Here is a 24,533-nt window from a genome sequence, read left to right on the forward strand (position 1 = left end):
ATAAACACTAGTCCTTTTAGCTTTTCAAAATGTTAATGTCTGATGTTTATGAGGGCTTTTTTTTTTTTAATAAATCCTAGTTTTGGGTAGGTATCACCCCAAAATTCCACATGAATATGGCATTTAGAGTTTTTTTTCCGTTATTTAGAATTATGAATCTAAATATGTTGTCACTATTATTAAACAGAGACTCATCTGTGACTACTGTTAACTGCTATGACTTTGACTACATCAAATCAAAAAGAAAAGCACCAATTGCTGTGCTTACGTAATGCCATTCCGTATGACTGTTGCATTGTATTGGCTACTTGTTTCTGATTCATTTTATGGCTGTAACAGACTTATTTATTTAAATTCGTACAGCAACAGTAATTTTGTGGTATCCATTCACTTAGCACTTTCAGTGCTCCTGGTCTAGGTCATAAATATGGATAAATAATAGAGAAATCTTACGTTAAAAAAAATCAAGTCTGCCATTTATTTTATTTTTATTTTATTTTGATAGATACTGAAATATGATATTGAGTTGGAGTCAGTATCAACAACCTGTTTTTCTAAAGGCAGGTGTTTTGGTTTAATGTGGGTTGTTCTTTTTAAAAATGCCTCTTTGTCATTTTATCCTGTATGCAGAACAACATTTTGGAAGGATCAATTTTGACAAGTTTTCATTTACATTAGAATGTTTTTTTTTAATATCATTTTTCCTCTATTAGCAAGAATTGCAAACTTTGATCATCAAGACAGCAGTTACACATACAGTTGAATACTGGGAACTTGTGCATACACTGCTCTCTTAATGGTAGTGATAATCAGAAAAGGTAAACTGAAGAGCCACTTACATAATGGGGAAAAATACTGATGCTAGTTTAACAGCTTATATTTAAAAGTATTATTTAAGGATTAAAATCTTGTTTTTTTCAGGATGAATCTTCTATCACCTTTTCAGTTTTAAACGTAGAGTACCTTTACCATACATAGACTGTGAGGTATGAAACAATGATTAATAGCTGGCACGTGCAAGTAAAATGGCTTACGTGTTTTTAAGTTCCTTGTGTTGCATAACTGTTATTTTTAGCTATAATTTACACAGATACATTTTTTTTACATATTAACTGACACTTAGTTAATGTACATTTTAAATTATATGTATGTTAATCTTGTGTCTTTCAATTCTAGCCAGCTAGCTATACACATTTTTAAAATGCATTTTTTTCTTTATTCACCCTTATCTATCTATCTCTCAATATCTGTGTACGGTCTTCAGAGGTTTTCTCTGTGCAGATTATGACAGAGTCTCCTGTAGAATATAAATGAATGGATTTTATTTTCTGTGCAAGTTATGCATTTTTATGCATTAGGCAACGCACTTGTGTTTACTGAATCTATATGCATTTCTTAGAAGTTAGTGAGCTGCATGTCAAGAAGATAAGGAATTAAGCAATATATAAATCAGTTTGGAAGAAAAAGGTTCTTAGGTATTTCTACAAGACAGGGAGCTCAACATGTGGCTAAGCCTTTGTTTAAGTCCTCACTATTAGGCTTTTTGGTAGGCTTATTTTTAGACTTGAATCCCATAACTTGCTTATCCTAATCAGTGACTTTAGTCTGAGCAGGATTTGGCCTGTGACATAGTGGACATCCCTTCAGTATCTGTGTGCAGCAGGCTTTCAGATGTGCTCACCACTCGTAATCCTATTTTAATATGTGCAGTCTGTGGAGTCCAGCTTTGGGGGAAAGTACAAAATGTCAGACCTCAGAGTTTTCCTACCACTGGGGTAGGAGACTTGGTTTGTGAACACTGAGTTTGTCACACAAAACTCTTGACTGGCTTTAATTTCACGTTGATTGCTCTCGCAAGATTAATGTTTGATAGCATACGCTTCAGTCTTTCAGATAGTGGCTGTTTATCCAAAGACTAGGTCCTAAGCTGTCATTGTTCTTTTTGTGCGTTCAGGACGTGGGTAGTGCTGCACCAAGAGCTCTTGTCTACGTGCTGTCTTAAACTCAAATGAAGGGGAGATCGTGAAGTAGGCCTTTGCTTTACATTGCTAGCTCAAGTTATATTCTCATTAGTAATGGAAATGAAAAGTACTTTGAATGGGGGAGTGTGAGGTATTGGTATTTTTTGTTTGCTCTTTAAGTGGAGAACATGGACCATACAACATAATAACACAGATTTACTGATTTTCCTTAGTAAATATGTTGGTTTTTGTTAAATGGGATAACTCGATAGGCATATCTTCAAAAAGATATTTGAAGTTTCCTTCAAATAACAGAATTTTATCCACAACATTGTACAGGCTCCAAATGAGATTTTTTTTTTCTACAGTGTTTTCTCATAAAATAGAACTAAATCCTGTCATTACATGGGGGCATCTGTGAGCCCAGTAGAACAGATTTTAAAAAACTACCAATCTCTCGGCTGTGACTCATTACCTTATAATATGTTTCCATTTATCAAAACCCAAAATGGATTGGATGTAGGATTATCTACATATGAACTTGGCAGATGGAAAAATCATATTTAAAACTGGCATGTTCCTCTGCAGTGAAGGTAATATATCTGGAATACATTTCTGAGAAGGTAAAGCTCATCTATGCAAAAGGAAAGATGGACTTCTCAAATGACATACATATGAATATTTTTTTGTATATATTTTTTTCTTCTACAGTGGTATGGATAAACTAAACATTTTATAATCTAAACCACAGCTTTATGTGGGTATTTTCAAAAAGTAAAAGTTGTCTTTGCCCTTCCAAAAAAATAGGAAATAACTATAGTACAAAGTCTGGAAGCTCAGTGAGGAAGTTGACATGGTGTATGTCAGTGCCTCACATTAGTCATTTGGCAGTATTCCTTTTTCTAGGAAGTCGTTTGAATTTAATTCTAAAACAGTGTGAATATTTATATTATACAAAGCATAGTGCTGTATAATTTTTCTTTAAACTGTATTTCTTAACTGCCTTTAACTCTGTATGTGGCAGTATTGTGCTAGGACATAGAGCAAAAGTTACTATATCAAATTATTGTTTAAAGTTTTGATAAATACTGGGAAAAGAACTTTATGGATATATGAGGTTTAAGATGACGTCTATAAAATATATCAACAAGAAAACTTTAACCTCATTATCTGCAAATAATTTGGAATTGTTTATACATATTTTAATACATAATTGTTTATCACCTGTGAGTTTTGCTACAAAAGCAAATATTGGCTTAGCAAATGTGATTGAGATTGACTGATCCTCTCTCCCAAGGACGGATTTCTGCTCAGTTTAAGGTGGAATTCTGCATTATGAAAATAGTTGGGTTCAACAGTCTTTTTACTGTGAATCTTTTCTACTCTTGAGGTCTCTGAGCATTGCATTTCTGCTGACTTGTCTCCAGTTCTACTGTTAAAGAAAAGTTAAGTAATTTGGGCCTTATTGTATAAGAAATGAAGGATGTAGAAATACAAAGCAGATGTAGATTAAAAGGTATCTAATTTCAACTCTATTTTGCTGTTAAGTTCAGGTGAAGAGAATTAAAAGATCTGGGTTTTGTTTCGTTCAGTTGCCAATAGTTACTAATAGGTGAGGGACCACAGCGTTAGAAATCATGGCCATTTCAATGCTAACTTATTATTTAGAGTTCAATAGCACTGAATTTTGTTATATATGAGAGAAGTCAATAGAACCAGAGCAGATGAAATGTCTCAAACAGTTTAGAACAAACAAGTATGAAAATTAACAAAAATAAAAGAATAAAAAGAGGAAACCTGAGAGATTCGTATTTCATGTGCAGAATGAATAGAGAGAAAGGGTAGCAGAAGTGATTATGTTACTAATGGAAGTATTAAGACGCTTCCTTTAAGAAGAACTACCCATTGTTTTAGTCACAGAATAAGAGTTTTTTAAACAGTTATAAATTACTGATGTATGGAAAGGTTGTGCCTTTGCTTTCTTTGTAACATCTCAGGATTTTACTTCTTTTCAGCTACCCCGTGAGAGTACACAGTTCATGTAATGAAAATGGTAGGCGTACTTGAGTTCCTGTTTTCCCTCAATTTTGCTTGGAAACTGCAGATAACAAAATATTGTTGTCCCAGTGTGTTTTCATAACAAAAATTTTAATTAATATGTGAGTACATAAAGATGTCAGTGCTGGTTCATATCAAAGTCCAATCTAGCCCAATATTCTGTGTCTAACAGTGTTCAAAAAATGGATGTGGAAGCTAAAATAAGGAAAATATGAAACTTACCCCATCATTGCCCTCATCTCTGGGAAGTCATAGAATCACAGAATGGTTTGGGTTGGAAGGGACCTTAAAGATCATCTAATTCTACCCCCTCCCGCCAGAGGCTGGGACACCTCCCACTAGACCAAGTTGCTCACAGCCCCATCCAACCTGGGCTTAAACAAGAGTCACAGGAATTTAATTAGGAGTAGGAAATGGAAGCAGTTCTATGTGTCAGCAGGCTCCAAATTCAAGTATTACCACAGCAAGATCTAGTAAGTGGAATCTTAAAGTGAAATTAGGAAGAGCTACCTTTTGAGTGGTAGGTGGGGATAATTTACCAGGAAGATACTATTCTTGTGTTTATATGTTAACTTTAAGTTGTAAACAAGTCAACAATTTTTAACTTGCTTACTTAGGTCAGAAGTCTATCAGGAAGCATTCTAGTTCAAACAGAAGGTAATATTTTACTGCAAAGTTATTGGATAAAATTGTGCATAGTATTTTGTGCATAAGTAGGTCCCCACTTCTCCTCATTCTAGGGGTCTCTGTATTCTAGTGTATGTCTTGCAAAACAGATGACTAATTTACTTTTTTTTTAAACTCTTTGTCTGACTGTGGGTTCATAACCTGCCTTTAATCAGGTACCTCAAACTATTAATGCACAGCTCTGCTCTCCCGGTTGCTCTTGACTTCTCTGTGTGTGTGTGTGCACGTGCACTCTTGCCCGTAGACAGGAAGCTGAATAATTGTGGATTATTCTTTTTCGCCTCTTTCTACTTTTTCCAGCCTGACTCAGCTGTGTCTCTGAAGATTTCACTCTCAATCACAACCTAAAAGATTTCTTTTTAGAGCCACCCATGTTTAGAAGTAATTGAATGCTGATAGTGTGCTGGTGACAATATTACTTGTGGTTTTGCCCTTAAAAGAATTTAATGTTGCTCTGGTACATGAAGGTTTTGAATAAGATGTTTCAATATGTGCTTTTGTTTTTGCCTTATTTTACAAGTATGTAACTTGTCTAGCATCAAGGTTGATGGGATGTCTAGCATCTTCAAACAGTCTGAAGAGAGTGAAATAAAAAATAGTGTTTAAAAGCCCCTAATCTTATCTTGGCAGGGTCAGTAGCTGTACAGTTTCAGGAAGAGTTGTACATGTCTGCCCTTTTTTATAGCTGATGATTTTTAACATTTGTGTTCATACTCTTATATGAATATATATGAATTATATGTTATATCTCTTAAATATCATAATTTGTAATATTATGTCCTTTGTAACAAGCTTTTAACTTTGCAGCCCTGATGATTTACCTATTTAGATGATATTGTCTTTAAAGTAAGACTTTTATTTTTGTGCTGTCAACGGTACAGAGATGCCAATTACACAATTCAAGTCGTTATTAATCCTTTCAGTCATTGCTTATAAATCATATTAAGCCCTGCCTAATGACTGGAAGAAGCCTTAGCATCAGCATTCCCTATCTTGAATCCAAGTAAAATCCTTCATCTCAGATCTGCCTATTATTTTAAAATGTAATGTAGATAAAATCTCTACCACTGGAGCCTGTGGTGGGATGAATAAATAAAAACTTTAATGCATTCTACAAGGGAGTGCAAACAAATTGAGAATGTATTGTAGCAGTAAGGGGCTACTCAAAAAATGCCTGTTTATTGTTTCTATTTTTTGATGCCTTATTAATTCAAACTTACACTGCCGTGATGAACATGAACATATTTTGAGATACTTACACTTACAATCTGGCATATGTAACAAAATGAATTTTATAATCATGTAAAGCAATAGGCTGTTGGCTGCAGCTCTTGGAAACCACAAATATATACCTTTAATATCAGGAATTCGTTTTAAGCACGAATGTAGGTTTTCTCAATATACAATCAGTTAAAACAAAGAAAAATATTTTTTTCTGATTTTTATGTCCCATATTCTTTGGTTACAAACACCCTTATCAATTATTTCCTTAGAACATTAGTACTGGATAAAATCTGTTGATGAAAACCATGGCTCTGCCATGCTAATAGAGAGTAAAATATATAATATGCTGAACAGATTTGGTTGGGCAGAGGGAGGTAGGGGTGTGTTTGCTTTAGTTTTCCTGCTCACCACTCTCATATGGAAGCAGACAACATTTTGTATTTTATCTCGGGGGAAGGAGGAGATTGGATTGGCTGATTCTTTTTCTGGATCTTTCTATTAGCACTTCTGTTTGCTTAAAACACTCTCTAGGTCATCAGCCAAATTGGTTGGTGTCAGATTCTCAAATAAAATGCTTTATTGCTTAAACTACATTGCAACTCTATCAGATGTCTGTCCTCCTAATGTAGGAAAACATATAGGGTATAGTTATGCCTCTGGGACACAATCTGGATACAGCAATATATCACTGTTACTGTAAATACAGATTTAAACTAACTTTAAGAGTGAGATAATGTACTGAACTAAACTGAACACATGGTTCAGTTATTGAGTTATTCAGTTACAAACACAAAAATTACCTTTACCAGTCATATATGATGTCCCACAGCTTTATTTAACCTTATTATTCTTCAAGTGTATCATCTTTGTCTGTTTTTACAAAATACCAGTTTTTTCAAAAGCTGGTAGAACAAACGTTGAGGGAACTCTTCGTATTTGGACTCTTTCATGTGTGTTGCACTTGAGTCTCTAGAAAGCAGTAACAAATCTATGGAGTAAGATGATGAGTCAAAACTTAGTGTGCTGAAAATGGGTAAAAGTTTCAACATTTTGTACAGCTAATACATTTAATCTATAAGGGAAGAGAACTATATATAAATCTTTGAAAGATTTTATTGTCAGGCAGAGTACTTTGATGTTTTAATAGAGGAGGGATTGTAAGTGCATTAAGGTAGTCGTTTTTTTTTTCCTTTTTTTTTTTTTTCCCATACTGGATATAAAGAATGTGCATTCCAGGATTGTTCAGAATGCCTGAAGTAAGATAAAGGGTATGTTTGTGTCCAGATAATGTACTGTTGAAGAGATTACAAGTACCTCCACCAACTGCCAGACGCCTCTTATTTTTTATACTTCAGCAGTAAAAGCACCCATACCCCTATACTTCATATTTGGTATATAAAACAAAATGTTTTAAAAAGCTTGTAGGAAACTTCTTTGATATAATGCCCTAGTAATAAAGTGATGTGAGAACTAAGGTATTGTGGCCGATTGATAAATAACTGGACTCCAGAAAATAAATAAATAAATCATAAAGTGTTCTGGTTTTCTTAAGGTTTGCAGGTTACAGCAAGTTCAGTATGACTTTCCCCATAGGAAAATGGATGATTGAAGATGCCCTATGTTAAATTTCATGAATCTGCTATTAACAAGCAGACTGTAGCTACTTGAGGAAAAAAAAATAGTGCTTTTGATGGCTAAATACATGTAATTCAATAAGGTATATTGTGTGGCTGTGCTCAGAGATACCAAAAATATTAGAATCATAGAACAGTTTGGGTTGGAAGGGACCTGATCATCTAGTTCCACCCCCCATCCCCCCCGCTGTGGGCAGGGACACCTTCTACTAGACCAGGTTGCTCAAAGCCCCATCCAACCTGGCCTTGAACACCTCCAGGGATGGGGCATCCTCTGGGCAACCTGTGCCAGTGCCTCACCACCCTCATAGTAAAGAATTTCTTCCTTATATCTAATCTAAATCTACCTTTTTTTTAAAGCTTTAAAATGTTACCTCTTGTCATACTCCTATACTTCCTGAGACACAGTCCCTCCTCATCTTTCTCGTAGGCCCCCTTCTTTGGGCACTGGAAGGCTGCTATAAAGTCTCCCCAGAGCCTTCTCTTCTTCAGGCTGAATAACTCCAACTTCCTCAGCCTGTCTTCATAGGAGAGGTGCTCCAGCCCCTTGATCATCCTCATGGCCCTCCTCTGGACTCATTCTAATAGGTCCATGTCCTTCTTGTGCTGGGGGCGCCAGAGCTGAACTCAGTGCTCCTGGTGGGTTCTCATGAGAGCAGAGCAGAGGGGGAGAGTCACCTCCCTTGCCCTGCTGGCCACGCTGCTTTTGATGCAGCCCAGGATAGGGTTGACTTTCTGGGCTGCAAGCGCCCATTGCTGACTGTAAGATCAGTTTTCCATCCACCAACATCCGCAGGTATAATGTAGAAGGAGGTTTGTGTGCGTAGATCTACCCTAACACACAGAAAGACACTGAGTCTAAGATGACATTAAATTAGGTTTAGGATCCAGAAGAAAGAATTTTGGAGATCTGCTTTTCTAACAAGCTTTTTCCAGTTACTCCCTGCATTTACATCAGAAACTTGTTTAGTAAAACAAAGGTTTTACTAAGGGTTTATCATCCATGAAAGAGAAGTCCTATAAAAGCACTAAAAGGTTAAACAAATCATTTTCTCTGAATATTTGTTCAAGTTTTTTTTATATATCAACTATTAAAAATTTAACCAGTACCCCCAAGTCCTTCTCCGCAATGTCGCTCACTATCCACTTGTCACCCAGCCTGTATTTCTCTTTGTGATTGCCCCAAACCATCTGCAGGACCTTGCACTTGGCCTTGTTGAACTTCATGAGGTTTGCACACCTTTTGAACCTATCTGTCTGGATGGCATCCCTTCCCTCCAGCGTGTCGACTGCACCACTCAGCTTGGTGTCATCAGTAAACTTGCAGAGGGTGCACTCAGTCCCACTGCCCATGTCACCATCAAAGATGTACCTCAGATCGAAAGAAGGCCTGACTTTTGTCTTCTGGCATGCCATAGCTGCTAAAGGCTGTAGCTAAACAATGTGCCCCCATTTAATAATATAGATATGTTTTAGTAAGTATTTGATCAAGATGGAGTGATTTTTGCTTTTCTTATTAAGCAGGGATGATCTGGGATGAGTCACAATTCCTTCATGGGCCATCATAACCTCTGCCAATTAATTACAAGAGAAACTGAGAAAAGAGGTAAAAGCGAAGAGCTCAGAAGGAGAACATAAAATTGAAAGGATTTGGTTCAGACAGCTTGTGGGATCTAGTGCAGTTTTCAACAATGGCTGCATACGCTGTGTCATTTGTGTAGCACGTATTTTTCTTTTTTAATATTATTCTTTTAAGGAACATTAGCATTATGCAAATGCTTGTGTTTTCTTAATTTTAAGCGTATGTAGTCTCTTGTTGACCATTAAATTGTGTATTTTAACAATTTAACATAAGGTCAGATTTTATTTAATTTGTATTTCTTTTTATAATCTATCACAGGTATCATTTCTAAAATTAATTCCCCTAATTGTCTTTCCCATTGTGGTGTATATTTGTGCAGCATTTTATTTTAATGTAAGACATAAAGCCCTCTGCCTTCTACTGCCAAAGAGAAGGCACAAAACTAGGGGAAGTTGAGACAGAATTGGGCACATCTGTTCTTAAAACTGAAAGTCCTGCTTTTCCTTTTCCATTTTTGCTCTTTCATAGGCCTTTCAGATCATCTGAAGTTCAAGTGTACTCTTTGCTAGCTTGCTGTAGGCCTCATTAACCTGGTTAGTGACAGACTCTTCTTTTCAGGCCCTTCTGCTACCAGGGGTCTGAGCAGTTTGTGGTAGGTTATCTGTGCATAGCCTTGAATGTTTAAGAAGGTTGTTTTTGTTTTTAATTAAAAATAAAAAAAGAAAAGGGGGGGGGGGGGGAGGGCAGGGGAGCAGGAGGGATTTATAGTATGCTACTACCATGGTTTTAAAGATGACCATATTACTAGAAATGCAGTGCCTTGTTGCATTGCACCCTTTAGAGTCATCTGAATCGATCATTCAGAGTTGCTACAAAGAGTATGTTCAGTTAAAATGGAATTTTTAATGTCTCTGCTCTTTTGCTGTGGTACTACAACAAGGTGATAGGCTTAACTATAACCTTGTTGACTTCATCTCAGCTGGCTTTTGGTTCTTATAAGATGAAATGTCTACCTTTTAACACAGACCATGCCCTATTTCTGTTGCATAAGATGACTGCTTCCTCTCAATGCTCTCTCTTAGCCTTGGAAAGAGAAGAGAATACAGAGGAAAACCAATGCTCCTAGTATAAATGTATACATGTGTGTATATTTTTATACATCTATTTTTATTTTAAAGCATATTAAAATTAATATATATTAATACAATTAATTAAGTCAGTTCAATGCCTTGCTTCAAGATCGTGCTTTCTTGTAGTAAGGAGCTATCAGTTCATTTGTGGTTTTTTGGTGGTTTGATGATAACTTTTATTTTTAGAGAACTGTAAGGAAGGAATTAGAGATAGGATAAGTTATCATATCAAAGCGGAAAGCTGTGTGGAAACTATTTCGAACAACTACCTTGATTTACTACATAGCAGATAGTATATCTTACAGGTCTTTAACTTAAAATGGACTCTTTTCTTTTAGAAGAATAACAATGTATTGAAAATAAGTTTTTAAGTGTTTTATTGTTATCTGTGTTTCTGTTACACAGTGTTGATCTGCTTAGGATTTTTCTAGGCATGCTAGTGTGCAAATCATATATAGACTTCAATCATCTTGATTGTAAAGACATACACACCAGTTAAATACAGCTGCTTCACAGAAGGTACAATTTTAGACATTGTGCAATCTTGTTGAAACCAGTGGGACTACTTATCAACATGTGATGTGAAGTGTGTACACAACCCTTGCAGAATCAGCATGTATTTGATGATGTTTTCAACTCAGGAATACTTTTGAAAATACTCCTGATACCGTTGACTGTGTGACCGTTGTCAGAAATGCTCATGCATTCTTGCTGCTAAAATGTAGGTTTACCTTTGAATCTCAGCTTTTCTTTTCCAAAAAGAAGTTTTAATAATCGTGTCGTCAAAGAAATGAAGTAATGCTTAAAACTTCCTTGAAACACAGGTGTTTGTAGAATATAGAGTGGTGCATCTATATTCTCTATAATAAGATGATTTAAAGCAGGGAAAAAAAGATGAGGTATAAAAAGATGAAAGAGTGGGAAGTTTAAGGTAGGATAAAGCTACTCTTTTTGGGGGTGGGGGAAGAAGGTAAATATACTTGTCATCTGCCCTTCAACACTTACGTATTTTCCATTTTTACTCCTTCGTTAATCTTCCATTTCCTTTATCCTCAGTGCTACATTTTAGATCCCCACATTCAGCGTTAAAAGTACACATGCTTGCTGCTGCCTGTGTTGCTACCTTTTAGTCTCACCTAGTTCACAATAAATGGAAGCAATGTGCATTTAAAATGCCATATGAAAAGTGAATTTTGAATAGTTCTTTCGTAAAAACTATAAATAACACTGTGGAACATTCACTTTATTTTTACTACTTGTAATGTGAAATGCAAGCGATTTTAAAGAGGCCATTGTAGAAAGAAATGTTTCAGAAATACACAGCATGTTTAAGAATAGAAAGTTCATTCTCCTTGATCACATTAATGTGTTTTGTTATAAGCAATTATGTTGCAAGGATCCAGCTGTCCAAAACAGTACCTTATAATGTTAGATTAATTAGCATCATAAAAATGTAAACCAGTCTTTAAAGATACATTATTATGTCATGTTACTGAAATTCAGTTCACGTTGAATAGGTTATCTGATCTACTGTCATCTACTCTTTACTGCCAAGAACTCAATTTCTGTGGCAGCTCTTCTCATCTTTTAATACTAATAGTATTAAACACTCATGTGCCATTTCTCGCCCTTCTTATGTCTATCATTAGAAAGAGTTAGACATTCAGTCTGTGTTTTGAAGCAACATGCTGTTCGTGCAAATATCCTAAAATGTACTTAATGGACGTAATGCTAGCTGTTTGGTCTAAAAACTTAGAACTAGTTGTCTGAGAAAGGAGTCTGGGGACAGATGAAGTCATCTAAATGCTATATTTGCTAGATTGCTAAATTTTTTTGATCCCTAAAGGGACATAAGACATCCTAACCTTTTACCTTTTCCTGTTCTCCCTTCTCTTTTCAGCCGTGTGATTTAAATAGTGAAGATAATCATATTTCATCTCAGCAAGTATAGGTGGAATTTAGGTATATTACAAGTGGGTAGTTGATATCTGCCGTGTGACATTGCAGTACATGGAAGTATTTTAAATGGAGAGATCTCAGAGAGGTTTCTTCTCTATCTAAAATGATCTAGTATGCGGTATATTCAGATATACCCTGGAGAAAGAAGTAAACTTTTCAACACTAAATATTTTAAAGTCACAAATTACATAGGCAACTCAATAAATGCATCAGTAATCTGTTTTCCACCCTCTTTTGAAAAACTTGCCCTTGATGTATCAGAGTCACTTTGAGAGGATGGGAATACAATCTTTAATCTTTTAAAGTAGCTGTAGAACTAAGGAAAAGTTTGTCCATGTTTGAAGTCTTAGAACTACTTGGGCTTAAACAAAAATGTTAACATTTAATGCTGTGTATCTTCAGCTGAATTATAAGATGTAACTGAAGTGTTTGATATCCCAGAAGTTTTCGAAGTTTGGAGGAAAAATTCAGTGTTAGAATGTGTTAATAACAGAAAGGAAGCTACCTTGTTATTGTAACAAATTATTTTTAAACTACAAGAACTTTTGTGTGTCAGGCAGACAAGGAATAGCTATTTCATTTGTGAAAGCCCTCCTAGCGTGATACCCAAACTTTTAAACAGAAGCTGCTTCTTATTTAGCAGAAAGTTGGTTTTCATTTATAGCAACCTTCCTTCAGTAGTCAGACTTCGCACTTTTTTACCATGCAAACTGCAGGCAGTAATTATCTGTAATAGAACCTGTCATCAGCTGAAGTGTATTCAAGTTCTTACAGCAGCTGTGTGTTTTGAACTTAGATGGACACTTTTCCTGAGACAGAGTTGTCTGGAAGCTTGCTGATGGGGTTTTTCTTTTTCATAAGCTCAAATACCTATACAGAGAAACACTACAATGCTTGTCAGCAAATGTTCTTCATTGAGTAAATGAATTTAAATTAACTTCCAGTACTTTTTCCTCTGGGAGAAAAGATTAGATGATACAAATTCAGGTAAAACTATTGAATTCTCAGAGGTAACTTTCAGTAATATATATTACAGAACTAATACATATATAAAGTTGGAGAGCAACTTTTTGCTCAGTCAGATAATAGGATCACATCATAAAATGTCTTGGGTTGGAATAGACCTTAAAGATCACCTAGTTCCAACCCCCCTGCTTTGGACAGGGACGTCACCCACTAGATCTGGTTGCTCAGGGCCTCATCTAACGTGGTCTTGAACACCTTCAGGGATATAACAGCAGGACAAGGGGGAATGATTTTAAACTCAAAGAGGAGAGATTTAGATGTTAGGAGGAAATTCTTGACTCAGAGAGTGGTGAGGCACTGGAACAGGTTGCCCAGAGAAACTGTGGATGCTTCTTCCCTGGAGTTGTTCAAGGCCAGTTTGGACGAGGCCATGGGCAACCTGATCTGTTGGGTAGCATCCCTGCCTACGGTGGGGGGGTTGGAACTAGGTGATCTTTAAGGTCCCTTCCAACCCAAGCTGTTCTAAGATTGGTACTATACATGCCCGTTATTTAAAAGTATATATATATGGAGAAAAGAAAATGTAAAAATTTTTTGGATGTTTGAAGAATATAGATGTAAGACTCAACTAATCAATTAATTTTTGTGGAGGTATAGTATTTTGGGAACATACACCTAAGTAATTTCCCATTGTTTGTGTGCTTTCCTGTTTTATTTGCATGTGATTGAAAATGAGAGGTAAGAAAATGGCTTTCTGGGAAAATTACATTGGCTGTGTTCCTGTATTGTTTTACAACAGTGATGTCTTTTACAGATAGCTTGTCGCTTTTAAATTCGTAATTTTAAAATGTTTGTTTTTCTTTCAGGTAGAGATAACAGATATTGAAAATGAAGAAAAAAGGTACAATCTCTTCCTGGGACTTCTGGAATCTAGTCACAGTTTGTCTGAGTTTCAGCACTTGGTTTTACTCCTTCAAGCATGGCCACCTATGGAAATGAGCAACAGGTGAGCATTTCTTCAAGCAAAAAAAAGTTTTATTGATTGATCATATCACGTAACTTTCAGTCAGTGAGTTCAAACATGGTTAAGAGGGGTATGACCTTTCGAAAAGATCATTTGGGGAAAATAAATGGCTTATTAAAAGTAGAATTGAATCAGTTTCTGGTAGAAGGTATATATATGTATATAGTATGCATCATGCAGAAGACAGAACAATTTTGTTGTCTGAATTATTGCACAGGAGGTTTTTCCAAGTACTTGAATTCAGAGTTACATATTTTACTCTCACTTTTGCCAGTATATAGAAAATCCAATAGGAAGTTCTGGCTTGCTTTTTTTTAAATTCTACTTCAAGTTATGCTTTACAGAAAAGTCTTTGAAAGCTAATGTTCATATGTGGCAGGCAAGCTGCAGAAGGTCTGTGTAGGTAATGGTACCAAGCAATGGTGCTTTTATTTTCTCGATCCAATACCTATCATTTCTGTTTCTAGATGAAATATCTGAAAGCAAAGAATTTATACTATGGCAGGACATATCCAGAAGATTCTAGCCCAACAATTTAAAATGAAAATAATTGTTTAAAATTTCAGCATGGCACCCATCAGAATGGGTATTTATTGAAACTGTTTATTGAAAATTTTGATTTGGGACATCTCGACTACAATTTTATTTATCGTTTCTTTTGTTTTTGTCTGTGACTTCCTGAACGCGCTTAAAGGTAACAATTTTAGTTGTTCCATTCTGTAACAGACTCTGATTTCTAAGATAAAAGGATTCATACAATCTTACATTAAGGAAAAAGTCACACGTCCTTCAAGGAGAACAGTAATATTAGTATACTTTCTGGCTAGCCAGTGCAGTGTAGCATGTCTGTCTGACCATGTGAAGGTTAGAGACATTAAATTATACTTTCTTTGGATTGTTTTGAGGGCATTGATTGCAACCTGTTTGAATTTGGGGACTACACTCCCCAAAGTGTTTATGTACATTGATTTGTCAGAAAAGTTTGGGCATACCTTTTTATGAACAATAATTCTTTTTTTGTACTTGTAGAGAACCAGTCCATTAGAATCTAATCTGTAAAGGTTATTCACCTTCAAGCCTGCATTTTGTTTGTGATTTCTGGATGAAAATTAATCTAAATCCTATATGACAGTTTTATGAACTAAATATTTTCTTCAGTGCATTGTGAATTACAAGGATTGCTGTATGATCTGTCACAAATTCATATTCCATTTTTCCTTTTTATTTTTTTTAATTGTATCTGAAAAATTTGATGCCTTCCGGCGTGTGGGGAACTGTCAAACTTTGTTCAAGGTAGTGTTTAGATTAAAAAAACAAAAACAAAAACAAAAAACATAACTTATGGAGCACAGGGTAAAGTGAAATATTGCTGCAAAACGATTAGCAAAATTTTTTCTCCTTGGGCTGAACAGACAGTCTGAAGATTTTGTGAAAGCAGAACACTTATAAATAGACAGTTCTTGTTTACTGTTCTATGACAGGAAAAAAAACATAAAAATTATTTAATTTTATCTCCCACTTGGTGTTGAGTTTCTTCAGACTCTTTGTCAAGTGAAAAAGAGAAAACAAAATAATGATTAAATATTATTTGTATTCACAACTAACAGTGGATTAAATTTCAGAGGTAGGATGCATCTTAGTTCCGAGATCTTGGAAGTCTGAAAACTTGTACAAAATACTTCGAACACCCATATTGTAAGTCACTTAGGATCTAAAGCAGTGTAGCTACTAGACATGCATAATCTCAATTCTTACATAAAGAAATCAACGTAGCTAAGATAAGGGGCAAGAGAACTTCTATTATTTGCCTCGACTATGCTCATGTCACTTTTGTACTGTGGAGCCTAAAACTAAATGCAGCACTCCAGATTTGTCTCACTTAATGCTGAGTGGAGAGGAAGGAGCACTTTCCTTGACCTGATGGCAATGCTTATACAGCCCAGGATGCTGGTGGCCTTCTTTGGTATGAGGGTCTGTTTCTGGCTTATTGTCACCTTGTCCATCAGGGCCCTCAAGTCCTTTTCTGCCAAGCTCCCTTCCAGCTGGTTGGCCCAGCCTGTACTGCTGGTTATTCCTCCCCAGGTACTGAACTTTGGATTTCCCTTTGCTGGACAGAGATAAACCACAGAAAGCTCGTTACTCCTCTTAAGGTCCTTCTGAATGGCAGCACAACCAACCTGTGTATCACCCACTATTTTCTAGTTTTGTATCATCTGCAAATTTCGGAGGGTTCACTCTGTCTCATCATCATCCTGGTCTTCAATGAAGAAGTTAGAGTATTGGCCCCAATACCAACCCCAGGGGTGCACCACTGGTCACTGGTCTCCAACAGGACTTTGTGCCACTGATAACAACCCTTTGATCCTGGATGATTGAAACCAGTTTTGAATCTACTTCTCTGTCCACTTATCTAGCCCACACTTCATCAGTTTGTTAGTGATGGTATTATGAGGGTTGAAAGTATTGTTGAATGAAGGTATGTAACATCAACTATCATCCAGTCATTTCATTGTAGAAGGCTATCAGGTTGGTCAGGCATGATTTCCACATTTTAAATCCATGTTGACTAATCTCAGTCACCTGCTTGCCTTTATATTCTTGGAAATGCTTCTAGGACGATTTGCTTCATCTCTTTACCAGAGATTGAGGAGAGACTGACTGGCTTGTGTCTTAGCATAAAGTCTTAAGGAACAAACTGAAAATTTATCCTGTGATTAGATTTTCATTTTTATTTTTACTTTTTTTTTAAATAATTTCTGTTATCGATTGAAGTTTGGTGTCTTTCTTCACTGCTTTGTCGTTGCTATGAGGCATCGGAAATCCTTCAGAAGAAATTGCTCACTTCTCTTTCACTAGTAGTAGCTACCCTTACTGGTTTCATGGAGAATCTCTGACTCATGATTCCATTACATGATTTACAGTGCAGGCTCAGGAAGTTTTCCTGAGCTCAGCACTAAATTCGCTTTCACTGTTTACAGGGAAATAAAGAGTAGTTCAGATTTCCAGATTTCTTTGAGTTTGCCTAAAACTCTAGACAACCAAAAATTAAAATAAATTTGATTACGTTAATAGTAACGAAAACAAATTTTTTGTGTTTGGTTGTTGTGGTGTTTGTTGTTGTTTTTAAAGGTGGGGTTCACAGGTTGCAGTTACCACTGTTGCTTTATTCTTCAGCTCTCTCTGCTAGCTGGAGGAGAAGGAAAGACCTTGCAGTCTGTTCTCTTCCCTGCTCTAGCAGTGTTTTTCTTGAGGAGAAGAGAATTGAGGTTGCATCTTGAAAGAAGAGAGAGAGATGTTGTTTTCCTGCCCACCCCTCCCCTCCTAACCCTCCTTGTTTTTTTTCTCATCAGGAATGATGCATCTCTAGTTTCTTTGTGTTTCTTTGTGGTGGTGGTTTTGTTCAGTTTTCCCTCTCCTACTAGAAGTTGTCCCAGTAGAAAAATTTATCAAAGGTGGGACAGTTTGCTCTCTCCTGAGGTCTTTGTGTTTATACTCTCATTGCTTTTCTGTTAATATCTGTTTTGTTTCTGTTATTAACAGTACTTGCAAGGCTAAGTGCTTTATAAATCCTGTATCTGCAGGCTTCAAAGTCCTCCTTTCTTACTCATTTCTAGTGCTTTCAAGGAACGTGCCTGGTATTTTAATAGTAGTCAGCATGATCATAATTATGATTGTTGTAAATTATCTTTCCTCCCACTTAGTTGTTTAGGCTCAGTCATCTATGTTTCGGAGTTTTGTTTTTTAGGGGGGGAAGTGTTTTTGTTTATTTGTGTTGTTTTTTAAGAAGTCTAATGGACAAACAGTACATTACAATAACTTAACCTAAATGAAAATCTAGGCTAAAAAATAAATTCGTTTTTAAAAATAAAAGTATAAAATGTGTATCTTTTTGTCTGAAGAAATAATATATTTGGTGTGCAGAAACATTCTCAAACAGATTTTTGGCATTTATAGTAAGTGCGCTGTCATCAGAATGAATTTGTGTGAACTCAAAACATCAATAGTTAATAATGCTCCAGAAATGAAGTGTTGTCCTCATTCCACCCTCAGTCCTCCTACCTCAAGCATGATTGGCTTTAAAAAGTCAGCTACAGCTCTCTTTAGTATCCTTCAATATGAGAGGGCATTCATTTTCTGAACTCTTACCAAGTAGATAGTTAGATCTTTGCACCTCCTTCTTGTTATAGTCAGCTGGGAATAGCTTACATTTCATTTTCATTATTTTGAATTTTATTTATTAATTTGAATTATTTTGCTTTGTAAATCCTGGAGTAATTCATGCCAGCCAAGAAACAGAGGGTGTTTTGTAAGTATGATGTTCAGCAGCAATCAAAACCAGAAACAACAAAATCTTTACTTTCTGCCTTCTTTATCTGAGCCCTCTCTCCTCTCTTTCCCTATTGTCATTGACAGTCATTATCATATGCTTATCTCTGCATTTTTGGCAAGGCTGCTAGCAATCTCTGCTCTGTTCTGGTGTCTTCTCTTCTTGCATTACTCATAAATTCTCTCTTTTGTCTCTGTTGCATATTTCATGTCAGTAGTGTACAGGTACCCTTACAAGATTTTCTTTTTTTAAATGTTCCTGAAACTGTGTTGCTGAAAAACATACCTTGGTAGCTCAGTTGGAATAAAGCAGGAACTCTTTCGATAGTGAGTTATTCAGCAATCCCATTTTTTAAAGCAAATTGTATGAAGAAATTGTTGAGTAAAGGAGAGAACTATAAGCAATTAAGCCAATTGTTTAGCTGTACGTATTAGGGTTTTGTTCAATCTTTACTTATTTGTTCTTGTTCTGCTGCAAAAAAAGGCCTTTGATGCTAACTTATTGTTTATTTCAAATGTAATGATATGTGCAGGAACGGGAATTTTACTCTTAGTCATCTGAATACTTAAAATTTTGTTTTTCAGCCTAGCAGTAAATATCTAAAACTTATAATTGAATATAAAACTAGAAAAAAAAAAACTTATATTTTTTTAAAGGCTCAAAAAGAAGAAGTAAAAGAACTGAAGCTTGGGGTTTTTTTCTTAGTAGCCTTTACTCTTTTTTTTTTAAATTCTAATTTAAAAAAAGACTGACAAAGATCAGTCTTCGTTTATTTATTTATTGTATTTCAAAACACTCTGACAGAAGAATGGTCATTATTTACTTGCAGATATGGTTCTCTTCATGTCATAATATGCCATGTTGACTGTGAGGAACCACTGAAGATGACTTGGTTGTTCCAGTCAGTACTCAGAAACATATACATTTCTTAAAAATTGGTGTTTAAACCCATGTTATTCATGCATGCTTTTCCGTCTAGGTGTCTCATATGCAGATGTCATTTTAAGCACTTCATAAAGACAATAAAAAAAAGGGAAGAAAAAGATTGACAGTACCTGAAGCTCTGCGATCCTTTGGAACTTGCTGCCTACATTCAAAAGGCATTCTTTATATTCATTTAAAATATTGATAAGGTGTTTTGGAACTCAAAAAGACATGATTTTAGGGGCTCAATAGCTTAGTTCACTTTTTTTTTTTCTTAATGCAAAATGTACCTCTAAAGATATTTTTGGTTTGGTGCAGGAAAACAATGCCCTTATTGCAAGTCTGTAAAAAAGTTCTCAGCATGGAAAAAGTAATTGACTTATTTAACCATACATAAAAATGGTTAAATTCATGAAAGAAGAAAACTAAATTCTACTTACGGTTGTCAGATTTTCTGGTGACTGAATCTTGTTTTTATGTAGAGGTGGCAGATGATGTCTATTTGTTAGCAGACCACAGAAGGTCAAATAATCATAAGGAAAATTATAATTATCAGAAAGCACAATTATATGTCAGAAAAGATTTATATATGTAAAGTATATATCTGATGCTTAACTTAAGTCATGCCATTTGCAGGTTTATTTATTGGATGGCCTTGCATCTTTGTGGTTATTTCTAACTTTTCTAACTGTTCTATTTCTTTGTAACTACTTCTAAATGTGCTTTGAAGTGTGATTTTTTTCTTCTTCTTCTAATGGAAAATTCTTCTAGGTTTTCTTAATGTACTCTGGAGGCAGCAGCTATAAAAATGGAAATTCATGATGACTCTCCATGCCTCTAAGCAAAAGATGGATCACATAGCAGGAGCTATTAATTTAGCCGGCGGCAAAGATGGAGTTGCATATTGTTTTTTTTTTTTTTCTTCCTCTGACCATACTGGGGATTCGTAGATCAAGTGCATCATGTTTTGCTTGTCAGATAAGTTGGCTTCTTTGGGTCCAACCCATCAGGTTGGAAGGCGAGGAGGAGGAGCTGTGCTGTTCCCAGCTAGACTCCTGGCAGCAGTTTGTTCAGTGACTGTGACTGATGGACAGGCTCAATTAAGTTGTCAAAAAGAATGAAAATCACGACTTCTATTTAGTTTGCATTCAAACTTACCTGCTCTTAGCATCTCTGTCTGGTGTTTGTGTTAGAATATAATGTCAGCTTCCAGTGGAGCTGGTTTTATTTGTTTACAGTATGTACTTTCGAAAGTGGAAGCTGAACAGGAGAGAGCTTATATATGTATGAAATAGTAGGTATTAGCAGTTGTCCTCTACCAAATTGTCAGACCTACTCTTTGTTATGTGTCAGCCCAACTGATTTTTTTTAACAGACTCCATTTGCTGCTGTAGTTATTATGTTACTTTCAACAATTGGTGCTAAATAATACCATTGAAAAGCAGCACTTTCAAAGCACTTTACTGCTTCTTTCCACTTGTGCTGGACAAGTATCTTAATTTACAGTGAACTGTAAGACCAACCTGCCAGATTTTCTCTTCCAGTGATTTTTTTCTTCCCCTCTTCAAACAAAATAAAATAAAAATATATCCCGCTTTTTTTGGGATGTTGATTAATGACCAGAAATTGATGGAGGCTTTTTTTAAACCACCTTTTGTGCCTTCCTTTGTGTATGCACAGATGAACATATAATGGTTGTGTTACTGTGGCTTTATGTGGTCTTGATCTACACTGTTAAGTGTGATTTTAGCCCATTGTAGAAGTGCATTGAAATGCATTAACTAAACTCAAATTAGCAAAATGGCAGTGTGGATGTGTTCCAGTATTACACTTCACGCTCTCATTTAAAACCTCCAGTCTGCTGCCCATTTCTATCAGTACGTCCAGTCCTAGCAAGTACACCTATCACTACCAAAAGTAGCCAGGCATCTCCATGATCTAGCAAATAGCAGCTGTAGGCCAAGAAATGTTCCAGCAATTAAATTTTATAGTAAATGTCGCCTTTGCCAGCATGCATAATATAATTGACATATGCCTACTGTCTGCCTTCTGTTTAAGGCTGACCATGTAATGGTGATAGCAGATGAAGTTGTATTCATTTTTGGGTCCCTTGCTACAAGGATATTACGTTGATCGAGCATGTGCATTGATGAGAAACAAAGCTGAGGGAACTGGGACTGTTTAGTCTGGAGAAGAGGAGGCTGAGGGGAGAGCTCATTGCTCTCTACGACTACCTGAAAGGAGGTTGCAGCAAGGAGGGTGTTGTTCTCTTTTCTCACATGATGAGTGATAGGACGTGAGGAAGTGATCTCAAGTTGTGCCAGGAGGGGTTTAGATTGGATTTAGGAAGGATTTCTTCATGGAGAGAGTGACCAAGCATTAGAATGGGATTCCCAGGGGATGTGGTGGAGTCCTCATCCCTGGAGGTATTTATGATGTGTAGACATGACACTAAGGGACATGGTTTAGTGATGGGACTCAGTAGGTCATGGTGGCTGAACCTGGTGGTCTTGAAGGCCTTTTCCAACCCAGGTGATTCTAGGATTCTAACTTCTATATGGAATAGAAAGGACACTTTAAATATAATAATAATAATGATCATAATAAAAAGTATCTACATCCGTATCTACTAATGGAGAAGTACAGTTGCATATAATTTCTCTCTACAGCACAGTTTGTATGGGCTATAAAATGGGTTTTATAGAAAAAGATAGATGTATTTTTTAGATGTTTATTTTTGTTTGTGCTTGTTGGACCTGAAAATTAAAATTTGAGTCTTGTAAGGTTTTTTTTTCCACAAAGAAACTAGAAAGGTACTTGAGAGACAGATGCTGTTAGAATATGATCAAAGCTAAGAAAATCAGGAATTCTGGTTTCATGTCACCACTCCCTCAATACCATTTTGCTTGGGAAATTAGCTGGTACAAAGAAAGGAGATGTTTTTCCTATGGTGTTTCACTTTAATCAGTCTTTATCTGGTGTGTGATTCCTCAGATAACAGTATGTCATAATTCAAAATACTTCTAATAACTTTGTTGCATTGAAAGAAGGATGGCATCAGGATAGTAACTTGTCTCAAAACTTTTTCCTCTCTGTTTCATGAGATCATACTTTAATTCTCATACATGTGCACAAACTTCAGAAAATGTTGTGTGTATATTCATATATGTACACACATATATACATATAAACATTTTTTTTTGTGAGCAGATTGTGCACAGATGGTAATCCTTGGGTGAAACTGGGGACTGCTATGCTACAGAGATGCCCAGCTGAGGAAAAGGAGAGCACGGGAAATGAAATTTTGAAAATGTGCCGTTCTTTGTATGACACTAAGCACATGCTCCCTGTTGAGGTAAGTTTTAACGTTGACTGTCATGGATATGAGTCCTGTTTTGGGGTCCCAGTGCAAGATAATGTTGCCATACTGGATCAAGTCCAGTGGAGAGCCAGCAGGATGATTAGGGTGCTGATACACAATACATATAGAGAGGCTAAGAGAATTCCATCTTAAGAAGAGATGGCAGCGGGAGATCATATTGCTGTTTTTAAGTATGTGGAAGAGAAAACATGTAGAGGAGACAGAGCCAATTTCTTTTTAGTGATTAAACAAAAGGCAAGAGAGACAACTTGAAACATCAAAATTGTTTATCTACAAGGAAAAGTTTTTCTCTGCTAAAGTGGTGAAACACTGGAACACGCAATTGCCATGGATTCTTCATCCTTGGAAATATTCAGAACTTGGCTGGATCACGTCATGGGCAATTTGATCTTGTCAGGCTGGCTTTGAATTAGGAGCTAGTTAGATTATATGACCTTTAGAGGTCTGTTCCAGTGTAAATTCTTTGAAGTATTTGTAGAAAGGGTTTAATGACGCATTGCCATTGAAATCAGTATGGCAAAAGCTGTTCATTAAATAGTCAGTAATTTTCTCTCTTACAAATTTATAAAGGTTTAGTGAGGAATCCTTGAAAACGTGTTGGCGATAAAAATTTATATATAAGCAATTATTTTGTAATAACTGTGTGATATTCTGCCTTGCTCTACTATGTAAGTATACTTCCATACAAGCATCTCTACAATTATTGAAGCGTTGTGTACATCAATATTGTATACTAATCAAGACAGGCTTGACAAATGCTTAATAAACTTCACACAACTTTAGAGTAGTCCTGTGCATATTTTACTAGGCTCGTTAATCACTTACAATCTTCTTCACACAATCACAGTCTTTGCTATAGAAAACAGCTGATGTTAAGACCAGAAGCAGAGCAGAAAAGACACATTCTGTTTAAAATAAGCGGATGGGGGTGGGCTGTGCTTTTTTTTTTTTTCAATAGTTAGACTGATTTCAGTTCAAAATCTGTGTAAAACACAACTCCAGGTGTCACTAATCTGAAAGGGTGCATACATTTATTAATTCACTCACTTCACCAAAACTTTTGGTTGAAGACAGGTTTCTATAACTTTGGGACTGGCATTAAGCGTACGTAGCTTTTCTTTACAGGATTGAGTGCTGCATCATAGCATGATCTTACATGTGCATAGGAGTAGTCAAACCTTGCCAAAGTAGACTAACTGACATTAGTGAACAAGGAAGACAAATCTCACTGAAGGTCATCATCTTATAGCAGTCAGTTTACCAAGAGTTCTGCTCAAGAATGGGTTCTGATTTTCTCACCTTTCTTAATTAAGTGAACTTTTTCCTGAATTCCATAACAAGACCATTATTTACTCACTGTTTTGATGTTGATTGGCAGCTTTAGTTGGAGGTGCCTTGTTTTTTAAAGGTACAGAGTGTTGGAAGAATTCTACCTATGGGTGTGAATATACAGATGCAGTATAAAGATTTATTACTAGTAAAAGTTATTTAATGTTTGAGGACCAGACTAGCTTTACCAATTTAACATGCTTTTTTTGGCTAGAATGTTGTACAGCAACAGAAGTTGCACCATGATGTTTGATTGTACTGTTACCTACAAATACAGGCTGTACTGGTTTAAGTCTCTTCTTGGGAAGATGGGGAATGACATGGGTAAATTTAAGGAACTGAGTAA

At 36.0% G+C, this 24,533-nt stretch overlaps 1 protein-coding gene across 3 annotated transcripts in view; it reads left to right on the plus strand.

Moving 5' to 3' along the window:
• NBAS (NBAS subunit of NRZ tethering complex) overlaps nt 1-24,533 on the plus strand; it is a 190,318-nt gene that overhangs the window by 140,605 nt on the left and 25,180 nt on the right. For all 3 annotated transcript variants that reach the window (XM_035562547.2, XM_035562548.2, XM_035562549.2), the window contains exons 49-50: nt 14,068-14,207; nt 22,687-22,831. In XM_035562547.2, coding sequence (XP_035418440.2) covers nt 14,068-14,207; nt 22,687-22,831 — 285 coding nt within the window. The remainder of the gene's footprint in view (nt 1-14,067; nt 14,208-22,686; nt 22,832-24,533) is intronic.

Source organism: Cygnus atratus, chromosome 3 (genome assembly GCF_013377495.2).
Source record: "Cygnus atratus isolate AKBS03 ecotype Queensland, Australia chromosome 3, CAtr_DNAZoo_HiC_assembly, whole genome shotgun sequence".
Taxonomy (NCBI): Eukaryota; Metazoa; Chordata; class Aves; order Anseriformes; family Anatidae; genus Cygnus; species Cygnus atratus.